Source organism: Oncorhynchus keta, chromosome 7 (assembly GCF_023373465.1).
Source record: "Oncorhynchus keta strain PuntledgeMale-10-30-2019 chromosome 7, Oket_V2, whole genome shotgun sequence".
Taxonomy (NCBI): domain Eukaryota; kingdom Metazoa; phylum Chordata; class Actinopteri; order Salmoniformes; family Salmonidae; genus Oncorhynchus; species Oncorhynchus keta.
Window position 1 is genome coordinate 9141188 of NC_068427.1, and position 26359 is coordinate 9167546.

Sequence of the window (26359 nt, forward strand, 5' to 3'; positions counted from 1 at the left end):
GTCTTTCATTTCTCTTTATTTATAGAGCTCTATGCGCATGCATACATTACAGTATAATCTTTTACAACACGACGCATGAGATAGCGATATAGTTTCGTGCCACACTTTGAGGAACTGTACAAAATGTCTATGGAAAGGCTTGGATGGAGGACTAATTGTCTATGCAGTTAAGTTACTCGACCAGCACACAATGCAAGTGTTGAATGGTTATGAAACAATGATATAAAAACAAAGGTCATTGCATAGTTTGTAACCCTAAAAGGACTTGTGAGCCCTGCAGTATGTCAGTTATTGTATCAGTTCGATCAGCCAAGTGCTATTGAACATTGCTTAATGCATTCCTATGACATGACAAGTTAAAAAACATTGATTATTTTAAAAGATTTTATATTGGGGAAATGGCAAAATATCACTTAAATGCTGTGAGTTCCCAGGTGTTTTTTCATCAGTGTGAGGTCCCACTAGCGTTTGCTTGAACAGAAATGGGTATTTATGCAGAAATACTTTAAAGCAGTTCATACCGAAGTATTTTCAATACTAATAACAGTTCATTTGAAAGTGACAGCAATCATGAGGTATTGTAGCCCTCCCATGTAGTTGGAGTTTGCAGCATGTTATTCAGCCAATCATTGGGCCATCAGACTTCTGTTGTTACCTCAGAGATCTTGACGTTGACAAACAGAGTAGACAGGGGCATAGCTGTTCCGTCTTTGGACAGGAGGTGGATGTGCCGATATCCTGGGAAAAGTGGGAGAGCATCCAGTAGAAATTCAGATTTTTGTCAGGAAAGAGCCACTTAGAAACCGTCACTCAGACAGTATGATATGTACATTTGTACATAACAGGCATAAATAAAAACTCAGCTGAGATGTACAATTCAGACAGGTTTCATTTATTTAACCTTAATTGATTTAACCTTTAACCAGGTAAGTCAATAGGATAATATTATTTTGTGAAATAATTTGAAGAAAACTGCACTTAGAGATTTACCCAGCTGTCCAGACTACGCTATCTCAGTTGTAATATGAACATGTCTATTTTACCTGGCTGAATACAGGTGAAGGGCACGGTGAACTGGCCCATGAAGTCATTCCTGGAAGCCTTGTCATAGTCCTCCACCACAAAACGCACCAGGGCCAACTCTGGGACGTGGATGATAAAATTGAGGGTCTCGTTCCATAGAGGGTTAAAACCTGTAGACAGGGGGCAGCAGAGACCAGGATTTAGGCAGCCAAGAGAAGGACTGGGGTTCTATGTCACGTTCTATCTAATGTACTTAAACATGGCAAGGTGCGTACTATTTACATGTAAAAAGAATAATAATAATGCATGCATTTGGTGCCCGAGTTGACCGAGTCTGTACAAAGACCCCAATGAATCTCTTTGTCAGGCCATGTAAGGGTCCCTCACCATTGTTGTCAATGTAACTAGTCTCTTGCTTGGCTTGGTCTTGTGATACTCCGTAGATCTCCACTCTAACCAGAGGGTCAACGATAGAGCCCTCTTTCTGGTTCACCTTTGGTAGCTGCTGCCCACTAATTACCTGATGGACACACACACAATCAAGACTCGGGAAAAGTATAAACTTGCAAAAAGTAAACCTTCAGTACACACAAACTGCACAAAGGCACACAACATAGTTGTATGGTACAGAGCAGTTGTTTCTGGACCTGGATAGACAGTTGGAGTGATGTGTAGCCATCCCAGTCCTGGGGTCTTTCTGGGTCAAAAGAGTCATCGTTCCTCATGAAGTCAGGTTTGAGGACGTAGCCACAGCAGCCATTCTGACGGAAGAGCCCATCGTTCAGATCCATCTCCAGCCCAGCCGTCTGGACGTTCAGCGCCACTAGGAGTAGATTAATCAACCAATCAATCAATCACATGTATTTATTTCTATATGTATGGATGTTAATTACGGTATGCAATATGTTTCACCTATCTGACAGCCCACGTTCCACAGCTCCTGTGGGTTGTAGTTAGAGGAATCGGTCCTCATGCCGCTGGGATAGACTCTGCTAAGCTGTCTGCTGTTGTGGTGCACAAACTCCGTCCCTGAGAAAGACAGCCATACAGCGACGTTTTTTCCTATCCCCTAACCCAGGGGACCTACAACAGTGAATGGGAGTGAATTCCTCACCGATGATCCTTGGCAATATATGAATACATTGTTTGCCATGTAGGTATTGCTAAAATAGTTCAGGGCGTACCTGTGTCCTTTGCAAGTTTCCTGGCCTTGGACTCGGAGAAAGAGGACATTTCGTAGCACTTGGAGTGTAAGCGAGAGTACTCAAAGCTGTGAAAATGGACACTCTTGCAGTACACCACCAGATCCGAGAGTTCCCTAGAGAACTTGGATTTCTGAGGAGACAGGAAATGACATGCCTGCGTAAGTGACCTAAACTCACTTGCTTTGTGGCTTTGGAACCAAGGCAAAACATGATTAGCTGACAGATCAAGGTACAGTGTTCATTGCTTGCTTACTGTGTGATAGACAAAAACATTATCTAGATTTTTCACATAATGGCAGGATGTATTAACAGTAATAATGTGTGAATGTATAAGTGTAATAGTTGGCGCAGATGATGGCAAGAAGTTGACAATGTTCACCTCCATCCATCCATAGATCCCCATACCTTATCATGGAGACAAATGGCCTCTGCAGACAGGTTTTCTTCAGACGGGCTCTCAGGTTCAGCTTCATCGCTGACCTCGTCAGTGGCCTCATCGGTCAGCGTTTCACTTTCTTCTAGGCCGCCAATCTTCTTTGCTTTCAGCAGGATCTTTCCCTTCAGATCCTAATATGTGCATGCACAAACACACACACTCTGCCAATCATAAACTTCGGTATTGATTATCTAAAGTGCTCTGAATGGAAAAAGAATAAAACAAATCACTGGAGAATACAGACTGTACTCAGTGGCGGAATGCGAGGCTGGCGGTGCGCGTGCACTGGAACCCACGGCCATTGGGGGCTCACAAGCCCTAACTATTCAGTTATGCATGGGAACCCTAGTTATCTGCATCCCGGGCTGTATAATTTGTACACCAGACTTGTCAATAGTCAATCACAATGTCCACTATGAACCATATCAAAATGCATCATGCTGTTTATAAGACACGCCTACAAGTCAACAACAAATCCTAATTATGATAATATGTAACTTAAATGTTTGGGCACTACATAAGTCACCTAAATATCTCTATGTATTGATGGCAATACATCTATTTGCTTCACATAAAACCTCACTGGACAGTAACAATGTCATTTTTTATTGGTATGCAAAGATTGCTGGGAAATATGCAAATACTGTCCAATGATATTGTAGCAGAGATTCAGATATGTGGGCTAATTGTGGTTTTGGCTTTCAGTTAGTTATTTTTGGCTACCTGTAAGTGTGAATGTCTTTACAGTTCATCTGGTCTGTTGACTTTCAGTTACTGTTCTGCTTTACATTGGGGGCCCAGAGATAATTGTATAATATAACAATGTAGTAAAGCCACTGACTGGTACTGCTCTTAGCTACACTGGCTGAATAAAAACCTGAACATAGTCAGACAGGAATTCAAATCCGTAGAGAATGGGTTCTCAATTGACTTGCCTTGTTGGTGAATGGTTACGGTAGAGTAGATAAATAGAATAGAAAACACATTGAAGGGGGTCTTACGTGGGGAGAGGGCAGCTCTTGGTGAACCAGTCCATCCAGGGGTTCCCTGAGCAGCATGTCCCCCAGGATGGTGTCCAAGAGCTGGGCCATGACCCTTTGCTGCTCCACACTGCAGTGGTTCTCCAGGGACAGGATGACAGGAAACTCAGATGCCTGGGAGAGGGGACAGATGAGGGACTAAACAGGAATTCCTAAAGGAATGTGTGGATCTATTACAGTAATGTTTTTAATGATATGTTAAGGCTGAAGACAGATTGGTTTATGATGCTGAATACTTGGTTGAAGCAAAAACCAACACAGAAGACAAATGGTCAGGACAAGAACCACTTAGAGACTGGATTGAATAGAACTGAGTGGTCATGGCCTTGTGAGTGGCGCAGCGGTCTAAGGCACTGCATCACAGTGTTGCGGTGTCACTACAGCCTGGTGGTCCCATAGGGCGGCACACAATTGGCCCAGCGTCAATCGGGTTAGGGGAGGGTTTGGCTGGGGGGGGGGCTTTATTTGGCTTCGCTCTAGCGACTCCTTGTGGTGGGCCGGCCGCCTGCAGGCTGACTTCGGTCATCATTTGAACAGTGTTTCCTCCGACACGTTGGTGCAGCTGGCTTCCGGGTTAAGCGAGCGGGTGTTAAGAACCGCGGCTTGGCGGGTCATGTTTCGGAGGATGCATGACTTGACCTTCGCCTTTCCCGAGCCCGTTCGGGATTTTCAGCAATAAGACAAGGTCGTAATCCCAAAATTTGGGAGAAAAAGGGGGTAAATAATTACAAACAAAAATGTAATACAAAAATAGCTGAGTGGTCATGAATATGTGATGTAAATGTTCTGTTTGTGTGTCAGATCAATGCTGCTTTTCTAATAGCCACTCATGTGAGTGACTGATTGATTGTACATGGGAGGAATCCTCACATCCGCAGTACGCCCATAACATTGCTCTGGGATCCAAGAGAAGTATCTTCGTTTCAAGGTCTCAGCTTTGAGAGAAGTCTCATGAGGTATCGGTCAGTCACATGCAGGAACTAACATTAATAATGAATCATGTAAATCATGCTTATATGACTTGTTTGTGTAGGGAATGCCCTTGTGAGAGTTTTCATCAAGCATGGACTGAGCTTGTGAACCTTGATAATAAAGATGGATTAATTTACTTTCAATTTGAGTCCTTAGAGGTGAATTTCCACAGCAAACGGTATAATTAACTCAGGTATTGAGGTGCCCACCTTGAAGGCGTACTCTCCCAGTGTGGTGATGACATCTCTGAAGAGGATCTTGGAGGTGAAGGTGTGGCCGTGATAAACAACCGGCTCTCCATTCGGCCCGTCCCAACAATCCACCTCAACACAACGACAGCCCCGCTTTAGAGCCCTGCACAGCAAGTACGCAGACACTCAGACATGGACTGAAAACTGTTTGAAAGATGGTTTGGTTTGTAAGAAATGAGACGTTCTGTGTCTCACTTCCATACAAGCCAGAGATGGGCAACTCCAGTCTTAGAGGGCCTGATGGCATCACACATTTCCCCCAGACCTACCTAACACTGATTAAACTAATTGTATTCTAAACTGGAAACCATTTTTTATTTAACCTTTATTTAACTAGGCAAGCCAGTTAAAAACAAATTATTATTTACAATGACGGCTTACCGGGGAACTGCCTTGTTCAGGAAGGGTCAGAAAGACTGATTTTTACCTTGTCAGCTCGGGGATTCGATCCAGCAACCTTTTGGCAACTGGCCCAACGCTCTAACCACGAGGCAACCTGCCGCCCCGAGAATGTCTGACCATGATTAGTTGGTTATTAGATGTGTGTCAGCTAGGGCTGAGGCAAATGTGCATAGGCACCTGAGCAATGGCACAAATGTAGCAACTGCACCCACACCTTCAAAATAAGAGTGCAAACGTATTTTTGCACCCTCACTTTTTTACCAGAAAATGATCACGATCCATTGGGTAATTTGTCATATTCAATGATTATCAATCTTTTGAGTTAGTCTACTAAAATACATATGACCATTTAATATATTAATAGCACGCCCCCCACCCCCCATTTGTATCGTCGTTTCATGGCCGATGAGGTTGGTTCAAAGCTGTTTTTACATATCATTTGAGCTGCGTGCACCATGAGAAAATTAATTGTATCATTTCACTTTTCCTGTATGAACCATGATGAGCATGTCTGTTTAGGCTTCGCTGTACCGCCGACTCTGACTTGTGAGTAGCCTTCCATCAGCCTACTACCAAAGGTTCCACCTTGGCAGAACACTGCATGTCTGGTCAATGAGTATCTTATAGACTCGCAAGTAGACCGTGAGAAATAATCAGTAGGCCAGATATTGAATGATTAAAATCTGTGAAATAGTTTTCCTCCCCAAGCTGTTTACAGGCATTTAACACCATTCTGCATCTATATTGCCTTCAGAAAGTATTCCCACCCCTTGACTTTTTCCACATTGTATTACGTTACAGCGAGCCTGAATTTAAAATGGATTATCATGAGATTTTGTGTCATCTACACACAATTACCCTATAATATCAAAGTGGAATTGTGTTTTTAGAAATTTTTTGAAATTAATAAAAAATGAAAAGCTTAAATGTATTGAGTCAATAAGTATTCAACAATTTTGTTGTGGAAAGCCTAAATAAGTTGAGTAAAAATGTGCTTAACAAGTCACATAATAAGTTGCATGCTTTGTGAGCAATAGTGTTTAACATGATTTATGAATGAGTACTTCATCTCTGTACACCACACATACAATTATCTGTAAGGTGCCTCAATCGAGCAGTGCATTTTTAAACACAGATTCAACCACAAAGACCAAGGAGGTTTTCCAATGCCTCACAAAGGAAACCTATTGGTACATTTTTGGGGGGAAAAAGCAGACATTGAATATCCGTTTGAGCATGGTGAAGTTATTAATTACACTTTGGATGGTGCATCAATACACCCAGTCACTACAAAGATACAGGTGTCCTTCCTAACTCAGTTGCTGAAGAGGAAGGAAACCGCTCAGGGATTTCAGAGTTTTAATGGCTGTGATAGGAGATAACTGATTTGACATTTTAGTCATTTAGCAGACGCTCTAATCCAGAGCAATTTAAAGGAGCTCAAGGGCACGTCGGCAGATTTATTTATTATTATTTTTAGATTTAAAAAAATACTTTTCTACCCTATTTCGTGGTATCCAATTGGCAGTTATAGTCTTGTCTCATCGCTGCAACTCCCATACGGACTCGGGAGAGGAGTGTGCCCTCCAAAACACAACCCAACCATGCCGCACTGCTTTTTGACACAATACCCACTTAACCCGGAAGCCAGCCGCACCAATGTGTTGAAGGAAACACAGTGCACCTGGCGACCATGTCAGCGTACAATGCGCCCAGCCCGCCACAGGACTCGCTAGTGCTCGATGGGACAAGGACATCCCTGCCGGGAAAACCCTCCCATAGCCCGGACGATGCTGGACCAATTGTCCGCCACCACGAGTCTCCCGGTCGCGGCCGGTTGCGACAGAGCCTGGACTCGAACCCAGAATGCCTTAGACCACTGCGCCACTCTGGAAGCCCCAACAGATTTTTTTTACCTAGCTGATTCTGGGTTATGTTTTGGGAAAATCCAACACAACACTTCAATGAGTACCACTCTTCATACTTTCAAGCATGGTGGTGGCTGCATCATGTTATGGGTATGCTTGTCATCGGCAAGGACTGTGGAGTTTTTTTGTATAAAAAGAAACGGAATAGAGCCAAGCACAGGCAAAACCCTAGAGGAAAATGTGGTTCAGTCTGCTTTCCAACAGACACTGGTAGACAAATTCACATTTCAGAAGGACAATAAAATAAAACACAAGTTCAAATGTACATTGGAGTTGCTTACCAAGATGACATTGAATGTTCCTGAGTGGCCTAGTTATAGTTTCGACTTAAATCAGCTTGAAAATGTATGGCAAGACTTGAAATTGGTTGTCTTGCAATTATCAACAATCAACTTGACAGAGCTTAAAAAAATTTTTTAAAAGAATAATGGGCAAATATTGTACTTTCCAAGTGTGCAAAACTGACTGACCCAGAAAGACTCACAGCTGTATTCCCTGCCAAAGGCAGAGGGTTGAATACTTATCTAATCAAGATACAGTATATTAGTGTTTCATTTACTATTTAAAAAATCTTCAAATTTTTTCTTCAAATTTTTCTTCCACTTTGACATTGAAGTATTTAGTGTAATTGTTGCCAAAAAATTATAATTAAATCAATGCTAATCCCACTTTGTAACACAACAACACGGTGTGTGAAAGTGAATACTATCTGAAGGCAATGTATTTCCTTAAATCAATCGGTTAAATCACATTATTAAAATGTTTTCATTAAGCTACAAAAGTAACATTCCTGGCTGAGACCCATATGCAAGTACAAAATGGCGCTTTGTGGTTACAGTGTAGCCAAGCTGTGTCTGTATCAGAACATGTGAGCAGAGTTGAAATCCCGCTCAAAATGGCGCCAGAAGAAATGGCAGCAGATTTACAGGCGCCCAACCAATTGTGGTATTATTTTGTACATAATGTTTCTGCAACCGTATCTTACAACAAAAAAAAAGAGCTTCTGGATATCAGGACAGCGATCACTCACCTCGGATTAGACAAAGATTTTTTCTTCAATAAGCAGGACGCACAGGACATTCTCCGAACACCCGACAAGGCCAACATCCCAGTTATTTGCAAGAGGAAGCGACGCAGGTACAGAGGACACAGAGCGGGATGCCTCGTAATGGTCGTCAGAAGGCGAGTGGGAATGCTGCCGTTACCGTCAATAATACCCGCCAACGTGCAATCATTGGACAATAAATTGGAAGAGGTATGATCACGATTATCCTACCAATGGGACATCAAAAAGTGTAAAACCTTATGTTTCACGGAATCGTGGCTGAACGATGACATGGAAATTCAGCTAGCGGGATATACGCTGCACCGGCAAGACAGAACAGCACACTCCAGTAATATGAGGGGGGAGGTCTGTGCATATTTGTAAACAACAGCTGGTGCACGAAATCTAAGGAAGTCTCTAGATTTTGCTCGCCTGCGGTAGAGTATCTTGTGATAAATTGCAGACCACACCACTTGCCAAAAGAGTTTTCAGCTATACTTTTCATGGCTGTTTTATTTACCATCACAGACAGATGCTGGCACTAAGACCGTACTCAGTCAGCTGTATAAGGAAATAAGCAAACAAGAAACCCCTCACCCAGAGGCGGCGCTCCTAGTGGCCGGAGACTTTATGCAGGGAAACTTAAATCAGTTCTACCAAATTTACATCAACATGTTAAATGTGCAACCAGAGGGAAAAAATTCTATATCACCTGTACTCCACACACAGAGACACATACAAAGCTCTCCCTCACCCTCCATTTGGTAAATCCGACCACAATTCTATCCTCCTGATTCCTGCTTACAAGCAAAAAGCAGGAAGCACCAGTGACTCGGTCTATAAAAAAGTGATCAGATGAAGCAGATGCTAAACTACAGGACTGTTTTGCTATCACAGACTGGAACATGTTCTGGGATTCTTCCGATGGCATTGAGGAGCACACCACATCAGTCACTGGCTTTATCAATAAGTGCATTGAGGACGTCATCCCCACAGTGACTGTACGTACATACCCCAACCAGAAGCCAGGGATTACAGGAAACATTCGCACTGAGCTAAAGGGTAGAGCTGCCACTTTCAAGGTGAGGGACTCTAATCTGGAAGCTTATAAGAAATCCTGCTATGTACTCTGACGAACCATCAAACAGGCAAAGCGTCAATACAGGGCTAAGACTGAATCGTACTACACGGGCTCCGACACTCGTTTTATGTGGCAGGGCTTGCAAACTATTACAGACTACAAAGGGAAGCTCAGCCGCGAGCTGCCAAGTGACACGAGTCTACCAGACGAGCTAAATCACTTCTATGCTCGCTTCGAGGCAAGTAACACTGAGGCATGCTTGAGAGCATCAGCTGTCGGACAACTGTGTGATCATGCTCTCCGTAGCTGACGTGAGTAAGACCTTTAAACAGGTCAACATTCACAAGGCTGCGGGACCAGATGGATTACCAGGACGTGTGCTCCGGGCATTAGCTGACCAACTGGCAGGTGTCTTCACTGACATTTTCAACATGTCCCTGATTGAGTCTGTAATACCAACATGTTTCAAGCAGACCGCCATAGTCCCTGTGCCCAAGAACACGAAGGCAACCTGCCTAAATGACTACAGACCCATAGCACTCACGTCCGTAGCCATGAAGTGCTTTGAAAGGCTGAAACGCCTCACATCAACACCATTATCCCAGAAACCCTAGACACACTTCAATTTGCATACCACCTAAACAGATCCACAGATGATGCAATCTCTATTGCACTCCACACCGCACCTTTCCCACCAGGACAAAAGGAACTCTTATGTGATATTCATTGACTACAGCTCAGTGTTCAACACCATAGTACCCTCAAAGCTCATCACTAAGCTAAGGATCCTGGGACTAAACACCTCCCTCTGCAACTGGATCCTGGACTTCCTGAACGGCCTCCCCCAGGTGGTGAGGGTAGGTAGCAACACATCTGCCACGCTGATCCTCAACACTGGAGCCCCTCAGGGGTGCGTATTCTGTCCCCTCCTGTACTCCCTGTTCATAATAATAATAATAATAATAACCCACGACTGCATAGCCAGGCACGACTCCAACACCATCATTAAGTTTGCAGACGACACAACAGTGGTAGGCCTGATCACCGACAACGACGAGTCAGCCTATAGGGAGGTGGTCAGAGACCTGGCCAGGTGGTGCCAGAATAACAACCTATCTCTCAACGTAACCAAGACTAAGGAGATGATTGTGGACTACAGGAAAAGGAGGGCCGAGCACGCCCCCATTCTCATTGATGGGGCTGTAGTGGAGCAGGTTGAGAGCTTCAAGTTCCTTGGTGTCCACATCACCAACAAACTAGAATGGTCCAAGCACACCAAGACAGTCGTGAAGAGGGCACAACAAAACCTTTTCCCCCTCAGGAGACTGAAAAGATTTGGCATGGGTCCTCAGATCCTCAAAAGGTTTTACAGCTGGACTATCGAGAGCACGCATGCCTCCGGTCGCAAGGCACTACAGTGGGTAGTGCGTACGGCCCAGTACATCACCAGGGCCAAGCGTCCTGGCATCCATGACCTCTATACCAGGCGGTGTCAGAGGAAGGCCCTAAAAATTGTCAAAGACTCCAGCCACCCTAGTCATAGACTGTTCTCTCTGCTCCCGCACAGCAAGCAGTACCAGAGCACCAAGTCTAGTTCCAAGAGGTTCCTAAATAGCTTCTACCCCCAAGCCATAAGACTCCTGAACAGCTAATCAAATGGCTACCCAGACTATTTGCATTGCCCCCTTTGGAACACTGCTGCTACTCTCTGTTATTATCTATGCATAGTCACTTCAATAACTCTACCTACATGTACATATTACCTCAATTATCTCGACACCGGTGCCCCCGCACATTGACATTGACTCTGTACTGGTACCCCCTGTGTATAGCCTCACTATTGTTATTTACTGCTGCTCTTTATTTGTTATTCTTATCCTCTTACTTTTTGGGGGGGTATTTTCTTAAAACTGCATTGTTGGTTAAGTAAGTAAGCATTTCACTGTAAGGTCTACCTGTTGTATTCGGCGCATGTGACAAATACAATTTGATTTGGATTTGATTTGTATCTCGATAAAACAGCTCTGCTTGGTAAGTGTAATATGGACCAAAAAGCCATTCCTACACTCTTTGCATTCAATATGTATGCTGCTGAGACAAGTTAATTCAAAAAATGTAATGGTGACAGTGCGTCAAGCAAAGGCAGCAAAAAAAGTCAATTTTGGAGGAAAAGCTGAAAGGTCAATTAATGTGCTTGCTGAGACTACACTCCTTTTATTCCTCATACTTTTCATGATTATTCGGGTTCTTCACGATTCGTTGTCAAATAACGTAGCCTACTCATTGTAGTTGTTGTTTAAAAGCCCACCATTAAAAAACATTAAGATAATAAAAAATAATTTATAGTAGCCCAGGCCTGTAACTACAGACTACAGTTGAAAAAAAAAAATGAAAAAAAAGTACATTTTTAAAAAACTTTTAAAAATTTTCTCTCATCTTAAAAAGGTACGATTCTCAGGTTAGGCTACATGAGATAAAAATAAGATTAACTTCATGAGCAATTTAACAATGTCCCCCCCCCCTCATGGTCATGCATTATTCTGGCCATGTTCTTAACAGTTTGGGTTGTCAATCTATCACTATGGGTGGTATTTTCAGGGAAGGGGGCGGGATGTTTGTGAGTCACAAGGTTGGTAGGGTTTCAGACCTCTCAAATGAATTGCACTCCCACTTTCAAAGTCAGGCACCCATGCAAATGTGTGTCACCAATCAGGCCGGAGGACGGGATTTGCCCATCCCTGAGCTACAAAGGGTTATAATTGGATGTTAGGTATGAAGCTACGGGTTGTAATGGTGAGGATAATTTTGTTCCTCACTGGATGTAGGCCTCCTGGCTGCTCTGTCCTCGGAGCTGGTCCTCCATCAAGTAGGTGTTGTGGGAGGAACAGATGAAGTAGTGGCTGAGGGGCCGGCTCATGTCCTGGTTCAGGGTCAGCCGCTGGGGATCCAAGATGGCGCCCTCTGGAGAGACCAGGTACATCTGGAAGCCATCTATAGACATGGCCCCCTGTTTCTTGGCTGTGAGGAGACATGGGAAGTTCCGTCTTATCATAAGTCAAACCCAATCAAAAAATGCTCAGTAACTACTGTAAAGGAAATTTTACTTTGTACAACTTGTCTTTGGTGTCATAAACAATACTTGGTTCTTGCCTGTGTCTGGTAAAGATATGAGGGGGGGGCTGTCATGAATATGTTATTTAAGTTAAGATAGGAGATGGTGCCAGACACATGCCGGAACAAATTGTGACCGACAGGCTTGAGTCGGGTCTTATGTAGATTTTTTTTTTCTTATGTAGAGTTGTTTTAGTTGGATAAAAGTAGAGACTCAGAGCTGGAAAATGGTATATCATACACTACAGTTGAGGGGCAATGGGAAAGTAATTCTACTTTAAAAGTTGAACTTATAATGTCACTTTTGAGAAAATGGCCCTTGAATGTTTTGGTAAACCTACTGGAGAGCTCTCTTCTACGTTCTTTCAGCATCGTTCACACCCTCTTAAGCCTTTGCCCCACCCATCTCTTTAAGGATTCAGATGTAGGAACATTTACTAAACAACCAAAAGGTTTCAAGACTAAAGGCTGGTTTATACTACGCCTATCGACAGTTGTCGCAGTGACATCATGAACATTCTATTGTCTTCCGACAAACTTGTCGTTGTCGTATAAAGTTTATAAGGTATAAACTCAAAAACAGCAAGATCATTATTTACAAGTTAATGGCGAGCCAATTACAGAAAATAGCTAATGGTTGTGAGTGCGATGAAATAAAAGCAGGGCATTCTACTGGATCATTTTTGAACTTGGACACTGTCTTGTTGGCCTAACATTATATCTTAATTTGACTTTGGTGCAGGTCATGTTCTTCACATTACCGTTTCTGGTAAACATATATTATATGACATAAAATCAAAGTTTATTTGTCACATGCACAGGATACAGAAGGTGTAGTGAAATGGTTACTTGCATAGTGGAGTCTTTTGTTTAGACATGTAGCTAGCTGGCTATCTAGCTAAACAATGAACCATAATCTCAACTCATAACGTTACTACCCTGCATGAATCTGCAGGTAGCTAACCAAGCAGGTTCAATCTTAGCTAGCTAGCTAACATTAGGCTAAAATTAGCTATGCAAATGGCTCTGAGATACGAATAATATTACTACACAAATCATACACTTAAAATTAGCTTGCGAGCCACCCAGCTAACTTTAGCTAGCTAGCTAACAGTACGCTTTAACTTGAAATGAAAACGACTTTGACAAAATTAGAATCGTGTAATATCTTAAAATGTAGCTTGCTAGATTATTTTACCTGTAGACATGGATGGACGCTTCTCTCTCTCTGTCAGAGATGCCATGGTTGCCCTTAGTGTTAATATGTAATCCGGAGACAGGCGTTTTATATACAACAGGCTTTTGTGTGTTCTCTTTTCGACTCCCTCCTCATATTTACAATCAAATGCCAGAATTTTCTCCATCTACTTAGCTATCACACTCCAATTCCACCCGGCATTCCACTGATTTCAAAACTCGGTCCTCCAGAAAGTGGAGAGCAACACTTTTGCAATTCTACTGTGTGATATCTTTAAAAAAAAGCTGTGTTAGAAAGGATTAACCACACATACTGAACTGACCAGCTCATGTTGTAGACAAAAGCGTGCTACATGGCAGACCAATCTGAACTCATCTCTCGGCATGTCCAGGCCATCCATTATCTCAGCCAATCATGGTTAGCGGGAAGGTCCCTGTCTTTCTCTGTGGCAAAACCAACTAGGCTCGTAATTTAATAATTGTATTCGTATTTACACATAGCATACACGTTTGTTATTAAGACACATGAAAGTTAACATGTTCCAGAAGGCATTTCTACAAAAAAACAAATTTTGATATTTAAAAAAAAGTTTACGTTCAAAATGCCTCTCCTGTGAAGTAGTGACATGCAACATACAGCTAGTTTCCTTACTTGTTGAATGGTTAATTGTGGGCTCTTGTGGTTTACTGAAGTAAACTAGGTTATTAATATTGTGGTTGCCGTTCATTGTGATTGACATTGTCTCACCGAGGCTATTAATGAAATAATTCATTACGGTTGACTGTGGTTTGTTACAGTTGCACAGTGGTCCTTACCGGTCTCTGACGGCTCATAGCGGTCAATCAGCTCCTGGGCATGCTCCCAACTCCTCTCCCCCTCCTGTTGCTCCTGCCTCAGAAAGTCCTTCAGCTCAGCAAGGGTTAATGTCTGTCCGTCTCGGGAGTAGTCCTGGAACACCCGCCACATGTCCTTCCTTTCCGTCAGTATCTTATAGAACTGGACAAACTCCTCGTTCTCCAGACAACCTGACTTAGACTTATCTGCCAACTGGGGGTAAAGAAAATAAGCAGCATAGATTGTTACCTCTGCACTCTTCCAGTGGTATTGTACTCTCAATAAATCATGCTAAAACAGAATTCCATCACCTGATGATGGAAGGCAGATTAGTTACTGATATTTGACTGTGATAGGTTTCTGTTAAATATTACCAACGTTGAGAACTAATTCCACGACCAACAACATCCCAATTGAACCGTTGCTCACAATGCAAGGTTGATTCATTGACTGAGGATGTCATATGAGCAGTGGGAAGCATAGAATAAATATAGAAAATAGTATATTTTTTAGACCTCACGAACTTGATGGGTACCTCACCGTGAAGAGGTGAAGAGCATACTCCTCATTCATGTCCACGTTCATCATCTTCAGCAGTGTGCGCACCTCCTTGAAGTTCATCCGTCCGTCCTTGTTTTTGTCCGCCTTCTGAAACCAGTCCCAGATCCATCTGAGGGAAGATGCTGGCTAAGGGCAACACTTGGTAAGACATGATTTAGAAAGGAGCAAAAAAAAAAGACTTTACTCACACAACTTAAGTGTTTTTTGACCACAGAATGAAGCATTAGAATACTAGAATGGAAATGAACCTTCTTATGATGGGATAAAGGTCAGCCATTTCAGTCAGTCAAAGAATCAGGGAGCAATTTTCCTGCATAAGTCAAATCTGGATTTCTTTCTCTACTGCCATTAATTCCAAATAGACTAGTTTGGGTTTCTTTCTGACAATATGGCTGCCATTTTCACCCCATTCTGGAACTTTAGCCCCTCCAGTAACTTAATAGGACCTCTATGGTTTTGATTGTTTAGATCAATTGTTATAAATGTATTATGATAAGGCCCCACCAAGTCAAGTGTCACAAACCATCTAATAATCTGCCTGTTATCTGAATGGGATAAGGATACTGGTCAACCCTCTCCTTGTCATCCATGCTCTCAGCATTCTGTATCAGCTTGCTTACACCCCGGATCCAGGCCTGCGCCTCAGAAGGTGACTCCGCCACCAGGTCCAGGTTGCCGCGGCGACCACGGAACACCAGGGTGAAACAGAGGTCAGCGGGGAACTCTTCAGCGACGCTCAGCAAGACCTCCGACTGGTGACCTTCACGCACCACCTCAACATCAGCCACAGAGACTAGAAAGGAACATTAGGCATTATCGGTCAGATTCATACTTAGGAAAGGCGTGTGTAAGAAAGACGTAATTTCCTACGTGCTTCTCAGTAGGTATTCAGACTTACCTTATGAAGGTCCGTAACGGACTTTGCAGTCATGGTTCCCTTATGTGAACTGAATTTCTTTTAATCAACCGCTGAAAATCCTCCAATTTGCTGGCCAACAGATTTTCTCGTGGAGTTTTTATTCAAAAGGGTTTTCAGTACATTTATCTTAAGCCATCCCTTTAAATACGATGTACCTTTAATTTGAATTTTGGCGACAGACTAGAATGCATCGCGATAACTGGTTCATAAAAATAGAGAAGAATGAAAGAAGCCATCTAAATATGCATCTTTGTCTCCGTTTCAGCACCAACTGGTAGATTTAAAAATACACTAATCTTGTAAATTATTTAAGAAGATTTTAGAGTTAAGAAAGCATGTATGAATCATAGAAAAACTGGTTTGGAGAGCCTTTACATACTAAATACTGTATATTGACGAATAAAAAAAAGTGGTTTGATTCATCCTGAAAGTTGTTATATTCAAGTTCAATCCATGAAATCTTGGAAGGTGGGAAAGGAAAAAGTGTACAATAGAGGTTGAACAATAGTCCTGTAAATCTACCCTAATTCTTACTAATCATGGAACTGTATGACAACGGTCCAGTCGTCGTGAACCGTGCGCCAGGCTCCAGGTTTAATCTGCTACATGTGGTCTGAATTCCATAATGATTCAAATAGGCTTCAAGTCCCAAATTATTTCACAACATTAACCTAATATGATCCACTAACGCTAGAGGAACAACTTACATGGATGTGACAAAAAAGAGAACGGAAACGGAATGTTGCTAAATGTAAGTGTCATGACGTTGGCCTCTTTGGGTATAGCAAGCCCATCCCCCTCTCCCTGCCTCCTTCAACTAGACTGCTGTGGTCAGAGGTCGTAAATTCCTGAGAAGACCTCATGGACACACAGTTATAGAGTAGTTTTTCATGGAGACAAAGGAAATCCTTCCACCTCACAGAACTTGAGGTACGAACAAATTTCATGTTCCGGAGTGTAAAAGATCGGTGAAGAATCCAGCTACGAACTGGTCCATTTGTCACAACTTGGGAAGCTCATGGGAGATGGTGTGGCCACATTACCATAACACTGTTTATATAATAGCCCCAGATATAAGGTTTACATCTAATTTTTGTATAAGATGAATGAGTGAGTATGATACTGTTTACACAATTTTACAATGTGATTTTGGACTGTTTTAATGAAGGAAAACTCAAAAAGGGAATTGGATTTGAACTAAATCAGAGGACCGCCCCTGAGCCCAGTTAGGGTCAGACATCCTGGGACAGCCCTTTTCTGCCATTCCGAATAAAACCCAAATTTGAGAAATTATCACCAGACCATGTTTCTCTCAATCACGGGAGTTCAAAGGTTGTAGACCATTGCTGAATCTTTTAACCATACCACGTGGTTAAACTCTTAGACTATCGATACCGACAGAGCTAGGAATTCAGTATCATTGAACACAAAGAACGACAAGCGCCGAAACATCCATTCTATAACAAATGTCACTCTGAACAATCCCCTCTAACCACAACCCCACCATTTCTCCTTTACCCAAATCCAGATGGCCGATGTTCTGAAAGAGCTGCAAAATCTGGATCCCTACAAATCAACCGGACTAGACAATCTGGACCCTCTCTTTCTAAAATTATCTGCCGAAATTGTTGCAACCCCTATTACTAGCCTGTTCAACCTCTCTTTCGTATCGTCTGAGATTCCCAAAGATTGGAAATCTGCCGCAGACCTATATCTATCCTACCTTGTCTTTCTAAGGTGTTCGAAAGCCAAGTTAACAAACAGATTACTGACCATTTCGAATCCCACCATACCTTCTCCGCTATGCAATCTGGTTTCAGAGCTGGTCATGGGTGCACCTCAGCCACACTCAAGGTTTTAAACGACATCATAACCGCCATCGATAAGAGACATTACTGTGCAGCCGTATTCATCGACCTGGCCAAGGCTTTCGACTCTGTCAATCACAACATTCTTATTGGCAGACTCGACAGCCTTGGTTTCTCAAATGATTGCCTCGTCTGGTTTACCAACTACTTCTCTGATAGCGTTCAGTGTGTCAAATCGGAGGGCCTGTTGTCTGGACCTCTGACAGTCTCTATGGGTGTGCCACAGGGTTAAATTCTCGGGCCGACTCTCATTTCTGTATACATCAATGATGTTGCTCTTGCTGCTGGTGATTCTCTGATCCACCTCTACGCAGACGACATCATTCTGTATATTCTGGCCCCTCCTTGGACACTGTGGTAACTAACCTGCAGACGAGCTTCAATGCCATACAACTCTCCTTCCGTGGCCTCCAACTGCTCTTAAACGCAAGTAAAACTAAATGCATGCTTTTCAATCGATCGCTGCCCGCACCTGCTCGCCCGTCCAGCATCACTACTCTAGACGGCTCTGACTTAGAATACGTGGACAACTACAAATACCTGGGTGTCTGGTTAGACTGTAAACTCTCCTTCCAGACTCACATTAAGCATCTCCAATCCAAAATTAAATCTAGAATAGGCTTCCTATATCGCAACAAAGCATCCTTCACTCATGCTGCCCAAACATACCCCCGTAAAACTGACCACCCTTACCGATCCTCGACTTCGGTGATGTCATCTATAAAATAGCCTCCAACACTCTACTCAACAAACTGGATGCAGTCTATCACAGTGCCATCAGTTTTGTCACCAAAGCCCCATACACTACCCACCATTGCGACCTGTACGCTCTCGCTGGTTGGCCCTCGCTTCATACTCGTCGCCAAACCCACTGGCTACAGGTTATCTTCAAGTCTCTGCTAGTTAAAGCCCCGCCTTATCTCAGCTCACTGGTCACCATAGCAGCACCCACTCGTAGCATGCGCTCCAGCAGGTATATCTCACTGGTCATCCCCAAAGTCAATTCCTCCTTTGGTCGTCTTTCCTTCCAGTTCTCTGCTGCCCATCACTGGAATGAATTGCAAATATCTCTGAAGCTGGAGACTCACATCTCCCTCACTAGCTTTAAGCACCAGCTGTCAGAGCAGTTTACAGATCACTGCACCTGTACTTAGCCTATCTGTAAACAGCCCATCTATCTACCTACCTCATCCCCATACTGGTATTTATTTATTCATTTTGTTCCTTTGCACCCCATTATCTATAACTGCACATTCATCTTCTGCCGATCTACCATTCCAGTTTTTAATTGCTATATTGTAATTACTTCGCCACCATGGCCTATTTATTTCCTTAACTTACCTCATTTGCACTCACTGTATATAGACTTTTTGTTTTCTTTTGTTCTACTGTATTATTGACTGTATGTTATGTTTATTCCATGTGTAACTATGTGTTGTTGTATGTGTCGAATTGCTAAGCTTTATCTTGGCCAGGTTGCAGTTGCAAATGAGAACTTGTTCTCAACTAGCCTACCTGGTTAAATAAAGGTGAAATAAAAAAATAAAAAAATAAATATATAAACCGAGAGAGAGAGAGGACGAGAGACGGACAATTCTACAAAAGACACAAACTTTTCACCAGCGATCAAGACGACACACTGAGCGTAAATATATACATTGGTTGCAATTGTTCCCGAATGAGTGAGCGTTCATGTGTAAAGGATTAGCATTTCAATTGTTATAATTATTAACTCTGTATTTACTTCTTAGTCGACCCCCACTTCCCTTTTGTCTAACAAGCCGCCATGCCGGTTTAGCCCACTAGGGAACATCCTCCTATCACCACATTTACCTTGTTTGTTTATGCATTTCTGTGAATTACTTAGTTAGTAATAAATAAATGATTTAAGACAATTCATGTATGGAAGACTCATAGTGAAGACTGGGTTCGTGCAGACGTTTGGAATGAGACTAACGTGAGGTAAAGTAAAAATTCATTAATTCGAAGACCAATTGATCAGATAAAATATCTGAAAAGTTATATTAGGAAATTATAACTTTGTAATCTGAATATTGTTCCTTGGTGCCCCGACTTCCTAGTTAATTAGTTACGTGATTAATCAGTTGATCACATAGTAACTAATTACAGAGAATCTTTGATAAAAACTATCAGTCTTCAGTTAATGATAGTAAAAACACGACATAAGCTACAAATTGAAAACTAACAATAAAGTGACAGAAATGTATGTGGGTATTACCGATGGTGGCTCCCGTTAGTGGCTAATATTTAACATGATACAAATTGTAGAATAAAACAAAAGCCCGGGCATAAGCTATATTTAAAACATGATTTTAAAGTCCATACATCAACAGGACAGATTAAGCCCCACAGAAACCTATAGCTTGGGTGTCCAAATTTCATCCACACAAATTATGAGGGCACACAATGAAAATTCTGACTAACAGCAGAGCTATTTATAGGCTTTTTCACTGTGGTTTCACATTCGTCTCCAAGGACAAATGATCTAAATTGATGGCTGTGTATTTACAATCCCCTTCTCCAAATGGATTACTCATTTACCTAGCTCTTATCAATAGCTTTTATCCATTTATAAATTACAGTGCATGGATAATGCTGCTATTGCTATCTGAAAACAGAAAGATGCTTTTCCCATTTGGCAGGTTTGCTCAACCTTATTCATGGTTTCCTCACGCGTAAATGTGGCGTAATTATGAGGGAGTTAAGTCAATGTCAGAATATGGACTCTGGAGTGGCACAGCGGTCTAAGGCACTGCATCTCAGTGCTAGAGGCATCACTACAGACATCCTAGTTCGAATCCAGGCTGCATCACAACCGGCCGTGATTGGGCGGCACACAATTAGCCTAGCGTCGTCCGTCTTTGGCCAGGGTAGGCCGTCATTGTAAATAAGAATTAGTTCTTAACTGACTTGCCTAGTTAAATTAAGGTTACATTTTTATAAAATAATACATTTGTTGACACTTCCGCACCTTTCATTTCTTAGATCTCCGCCCGAACGAAGTGGGTGAATAGCATGGTATTCTCATGCTTAATTCAAGGTCAGAAAACGCATAGAGAGAGAAGTGCATAAAAAGGGAATACAACGTTCCATTTACACGCGCTTAACTCGGGTCGGAATCGGGGCCGATGTGAAGACATACTTCGGCTTTTTGAATGCTAAAGTGATATCTCAAGGAATGGTTCTACCCATCATCCTTTAAAAGAAGAGAAATAATGTGGCCTTAATTCAGTTATCTACAGTATGTACAATCTGTGGTCAATTCTTATAACGTCTCATCCGTGCTCCCTCCCGCCACCCACACCCTCGTTACTCACAGGTGGAGTGGCTTGTTCCTGCCCACCTGGACTTATACCAGATGGTCTGGCCATCTTCCTGTAGCCGGAAATGCCGCTGCTTCTTCCATGATTTGGACTTGACCTTCTTCAACATGGCCCCCGCCTTCATCACCTGGAGGTCCTTGTCACCCTTGGCAACTGTGTAGGATACAAATACAGTCCATTTTTGGTCAATTGAGACACCAGTGTAGCTTCTCTATTCTGTTTAATGGAGGCTGACATATGTACTCCCAAAGTTCATTTTTGAGATTTGATCAAAGAAAATAAAATGTTATTATTGCCTGTTTCCTCATGCAACAGTTTTAGTACCCATCAACTTACACAAGCTTTGGGGAGAATCCATCAACAGCCTTGACACATGCACTTGGTGATATCCTGCCAAAAAAAAGAGGACAAACATAATTGCTGCGATACCTGCGATAGTGAAACATATACATAAACTCTACAAATTATTAGCGGTGGTAAACCAATTACCTCCCTACTTGCTAATCAGTGTGGCCCACCATGGCTTAATAATTGTTCTAACTGTGTCGTCAACATTATGGCTGGGTTGCCTGCAGAGCTTAGAAATCCAATAAAGCTTTTGCTTTCTCTATCCATCCGCTATTGATTGGCTAGTGGGGGGTAGATGATTGACAGTCTGTGTGCTGCACTGGTTTTTCCAATACCGTCCAAACGATTTATTTGAAGTAAAAAAAAAAATGTGTTGCTAAATACCTGCAGTCAACTTGTTCATCATTTCAGCTGTCACAATTTTTCATAATGAAGTTTACCGGTAGTTCCCAGACACGTGGTGTTTGTGCAGTACATGCCAGGTCCAGTTACAGCATGGAATTCACAACTTACCTACCGGTCAATAGTTTTAGAAGGGTTTTTGTTTATTTTACAATTTTCTACATTGTAGAATAATAGTGAAGACTTCAAACCTATGAAATAACACACATGGAATCATGTAGTAACCAAAAATGTGTTAAAAATATATTTGAGATTCTTCAAATAGCCACCCTTTGCCTTGATGACAGCTTTGCAGTCTTGGCATTCTCTCAACCAGCTTCATGAGGTAGTCACCAGGAGTGGATTTCAATTAACAGGTATGCCTTGTTAAAAGTTCATTTGGGGAATTTCTTTTCTTCTTAATGCGTTTGAGCCAATCAGTTGTGTTGTGACAACGTAGGGGGATATACAGAAGATAGCCCTATTTGGTAAAAGACCAAGTCCATCTTATGGCAAGAACAGGTCAAATAAGCAAAGAGAAATGACAGTTCCTCATTACTTTAATATGGAACATTTCAAGAACTTGCAGTCGCAAAAACCATCAATCATTATAACGAAACTGGCTCTCATGAAGACACAGGAAGGGAAGACCCAGAGATACCTCTGCTGCAGAGGATACGTTCATTAGAGGTACCAGCCTCAGAAATTGCAGCCCAAATAAATTCAGAGTTGAAGTAACAGACACATCTCAACATCAACTGTTCAGAGGATACTGCGTGAATAAGGCCTTCAAGGTCAAATTGCTGCAAAGAAACCACTACTAAAGGACACCAATAAGAAGAAGAGACTTGCTTGGGCCAAGAAACACGAGCAATGGACATTAGACCGGTGAAAATATGTCCTTTGGTCTGGAGTCCAAATTTTGCGGTGTGGTGAACGGATGATCTCCGCATGTGTATTTCCCACCATACAGCATAGAGGAGGAGGTGTTATGGTGTGGGGGTGCTTAGCTGGTGACACTGTCTGTGATTTATTTAGAATTCAAAGCCCACTTAACCAGCATGGCTACCACAGCATTCTGCAGTGATACACCATCACATCTGGTTTGGGCTTAGTGGACCATAATTAGTTTTTCAACAGGACAATGACCGGACACACATCCAGACAGTGTAAGGGCTATTTTACGAAGAAGGAGGGTGATGGAGTGCTGTATCAGATGACCTGGCCTCCACAATCACCCAACCTCAACCCAATTGAGATGGTTTGGGATGAGTTGGACCGCAGAGTGAAGGAAAAACAGTCAACAAGTGAAGCTGGTTGAGAGAATGCCAAGAATGTGCAAAGCTGTCATCAAGGCAAAGGGTGGCTACTTTGAAGAATCTGAAATATAAAATATTTTTATTAGCTTTTTGGTTACTACATGATTCCATATGTGTTATTTCATAGTTTTGATGTCTTCACTATTATTCTACAATGTAGAAAATAGTAAAAATAAAGAAAAACCCTTGAATGAGTAGGTGTTCTGAAACTTTTGACAGGTAGTGTAAATGTTTGCAAGCTAGATATCTTATATCGCTTGAGTTAACTGTCTAAAATGTGTTAAATGCTCTGTAATTTGAATTTGGTTTGCTAATTTAGTATCTAGTTAGCTATCTAGCTAAGTGGTTAGCTTCTTCCAAAATCAAGCTTTGCTTGGTAACAGCAGATAATCCTGTGCTGGATCAAGAGCCTTGTTGCCTAATATTTGTTTTGTGTGTGCTGTAAACTTTGAGTTGCATTTTTGGGTTCTTGTATAACTTTTAGCTGGGATGTCTGTCCTGCAAATGCATTAGCGCAATGCGCTCCTTAGCATTTAGTTAGCATTCTCTATGGGATTTTACATGTACTTCTTAGCATTGCTAACCTTTGGATTACAAAGGGTCCGTGGGGTGTTAAAATAGCTCCCCTTGTGTTCGGTACTGGTATTACCGAATATCCCGGTATGGCACAAGGTCGGTATGGAGGTATGACAATCTGGATACCGCCCAAGCCTATTAATGATGGCAACTTTTGGCTCAGCTGTCTAGTCCCTTGGGAAAGAGGTTCTTAAACCTTATCAGAGAGGAAACTCACAAGGATTATTGTATTGTATACACTGAACAACAAACAAATGTTCCATAAAGGGATAGTTCAAATGGCTACTCTCCCTTTTTGGGGGGCTTTTCAATGGCTCTTTTTCCTTTTATCTTTGTAGAACAATGGCAAATATTTATAGTATCCTCAGGGGTTGTTCTCAACTGTTCACAGCGAGGTCCATGTTCCACTGTTCAAAATACCACAGTTACTTTCCCTTCCAGATCCACTGTTAGTAAATATCAACTCTTTACCTAGCAATACAAGTATAGCAAAAGCAAAGAAACTATATTTTTTATACTTTTTAACCACCCCAGTTATGTTGTTGATTGTTGTGCGATGTTTGTGAAAAGATGTTGAAGAAGAGGCAGAAACAGAACTCTTATTTCCTGGACCCCTTCTGTAACTACAAATACAAAAAAAGTCATATGGTTCTAGCCAAAGAATAACCTTCTATGTTATTTGAGGGGCGGTGGCAGGAGTGTTTCGGGACAGAGAACTCTTTCAGGGGACTTGACTAATATGTGCAAGAGTGTGGTCAACACACACACGCACAGAATCATGACTCACTGGTAAATTGGTCTCATACTCACACAAACAAATACTCAAATGAATATAGAAATACTATACACCCAGTGAAGTGGCAGCCTCATTATATGCCCATATGACTCCACTACAAGCACCCCTTATTATAACCATTTGTGATATCCACAGGAATGTTCAACTTCCCCTTTCATGAAAGCTCTGTGCTTGACCCTCACAGGTTGGTTCTACACTTCAGTAGGAGCTATGCGAAGAATCCGATAAACAAACCAGTCTTTTTTTTCATGTCTGTAAAACATGCTTGTGCCAGGGAGGGAGGCTGGCTGAAGGACAACAAAGTAGAACCAGATGCTGTAATATGAGACAGTATTAAAACAGGGACCAGGGGGTATATTATCATCAAACCAACTAAATCAACACTAAACCACAAACTCTACTGAACATATACTGTATTGTATAGATGAGGGAAAAAGTTCAGTTTCTGTAAAGTAATGTGAAGGGTCAAAGGAGAAAAAAAAGAGACTTACCAAATTGTAGACTGCTCACTTGGGTCTTTGCCCCGACTCAGCTTGGGCTGCCACTGCTGTGACGAGCTCCAGAATAGATTGATGTTTGGTGAGAGCCAGTCCAGGAAAGGGCTCTAGGTCAGAATTAGGGAGTGCCCAAAAGATAGCTGGCCCCCAGAGATGGGGGTCTGTTGGAGGTAGCAAGCCCAGTAGAAAGCTCCAGAACTTAAGACACTCAGGGAGTGTCCTGAGACCACTAGCCCAGCACAGGGAGATGGGGAGTGTCCAGAGGAAAGCTGGCTCAGTGTCAGCCTCTCTGTCTACCAGGCTCCACTCTGCCTGCGTTGTCTGGGAAAACTGATCCCCAGACAACACTGCCGCATGCTGGTACACTGTTCCCCCCCTCCACCTACCCCCTCTCCTCCCTTTCCTGCCACTCCCTCTTTTTTTCCTCCCCCCTTGCCTCTGATGAGGGCTGTTCATTTTTTCCAAGGCTGCTCTCCTTTACCGTTTTCCGGTATGCTGCCTCTCACTTTAAATGTCTTGTTCTCTCTGTCTCCACACACTCTCCCTTATATATCAGCTGACTGCAGATCCGATTCACTCCTTTTCCTGGTTTAAAGAGCAAATGCCCCTAAAAACCAACTTCTCATTTAGAAAACAGCCTGTGGCATTGATGAGTCAGAAACATGTGTTCTATTTTCAAAATTGACTCCAAGGTGTAAAAAGGATAATTTTGGTCATAAAGTCAGTCTCATGCAAAACAGTTTTGTGATACTCGTGGTCGTGACGGCATCACCGCGTAAATTAAAGTTGGGTTTGTTTCAATCCTACCTACATGCTCACAGCAAGTAATCATCAATTCTGAGTGCAGCTGCATGTGAACCGATCGCAATGCCGGTCATAAATTTCAGTTGATCTTGGATGGCTAGTTTGTGACCATCGGTAAATTACACATGGGACAATATGTTAAAATTCTAATTGTTCCAAATGTCAATGACATAAAAAGCATTTCATGAGAAAACTAAAAAGTGTGCAACATGAAAATAGTCTCATTTACATTGTGTAATTTATTGATGGTGCCTAACTAGCACCAGCAATTGGCTATCCAAAGTCAAACCACGGTGGCGCACTAGCCGGCTGAAGCTAATTGGCAAAATAATTTGTCCAACTCCTTCCCACCTTTGAACACACACACACATAAAATCAAACCACACCCCGAAACCAACTCACGTTTCAATTTATCGTGGA

General features: G+C 42.3%; 1 protein-coding gene across 1 annotated transcript; it reads right to left on the bottom strand.

The window, feature by feature from the left end:
* Position 1: 1 nt before the first annotated feature.
* Positions 2–25483, bottom strand: plcd4b (phospholipase C, delta 4b). The gene is made up of 16 exons (XM_035773189.2): positions 25130–25483; positions 21555–21608; positions 21213–21371; positions 15652–15880; positions 15067–15196; positions 14508–14739; positions 12200–12401; positions 4886–5030; positions 3666–3818; positions 2634–2795; positions 2208–2358; positions 1936–2052; positions 1671–1846; positions 1411–1543; positions 1044–1193; positions 2–738 (listed from the first exon to the last, which is right to left on the bottom strand). The coding sequence occupies exons 2-16, from the start codon at positions 21574–21576 to the stop codon at positions 638–640; spliced, it is 2262 nt and encodes a 753-aa protein (XP_035629082.1). The 5' UTR covers positions 21577–21608; positions 25130–25483; the 3' UTR covers positions 2–637.
* Between the last annotated feature and the right edge of the window lie 876 nt (positions 25484–26359).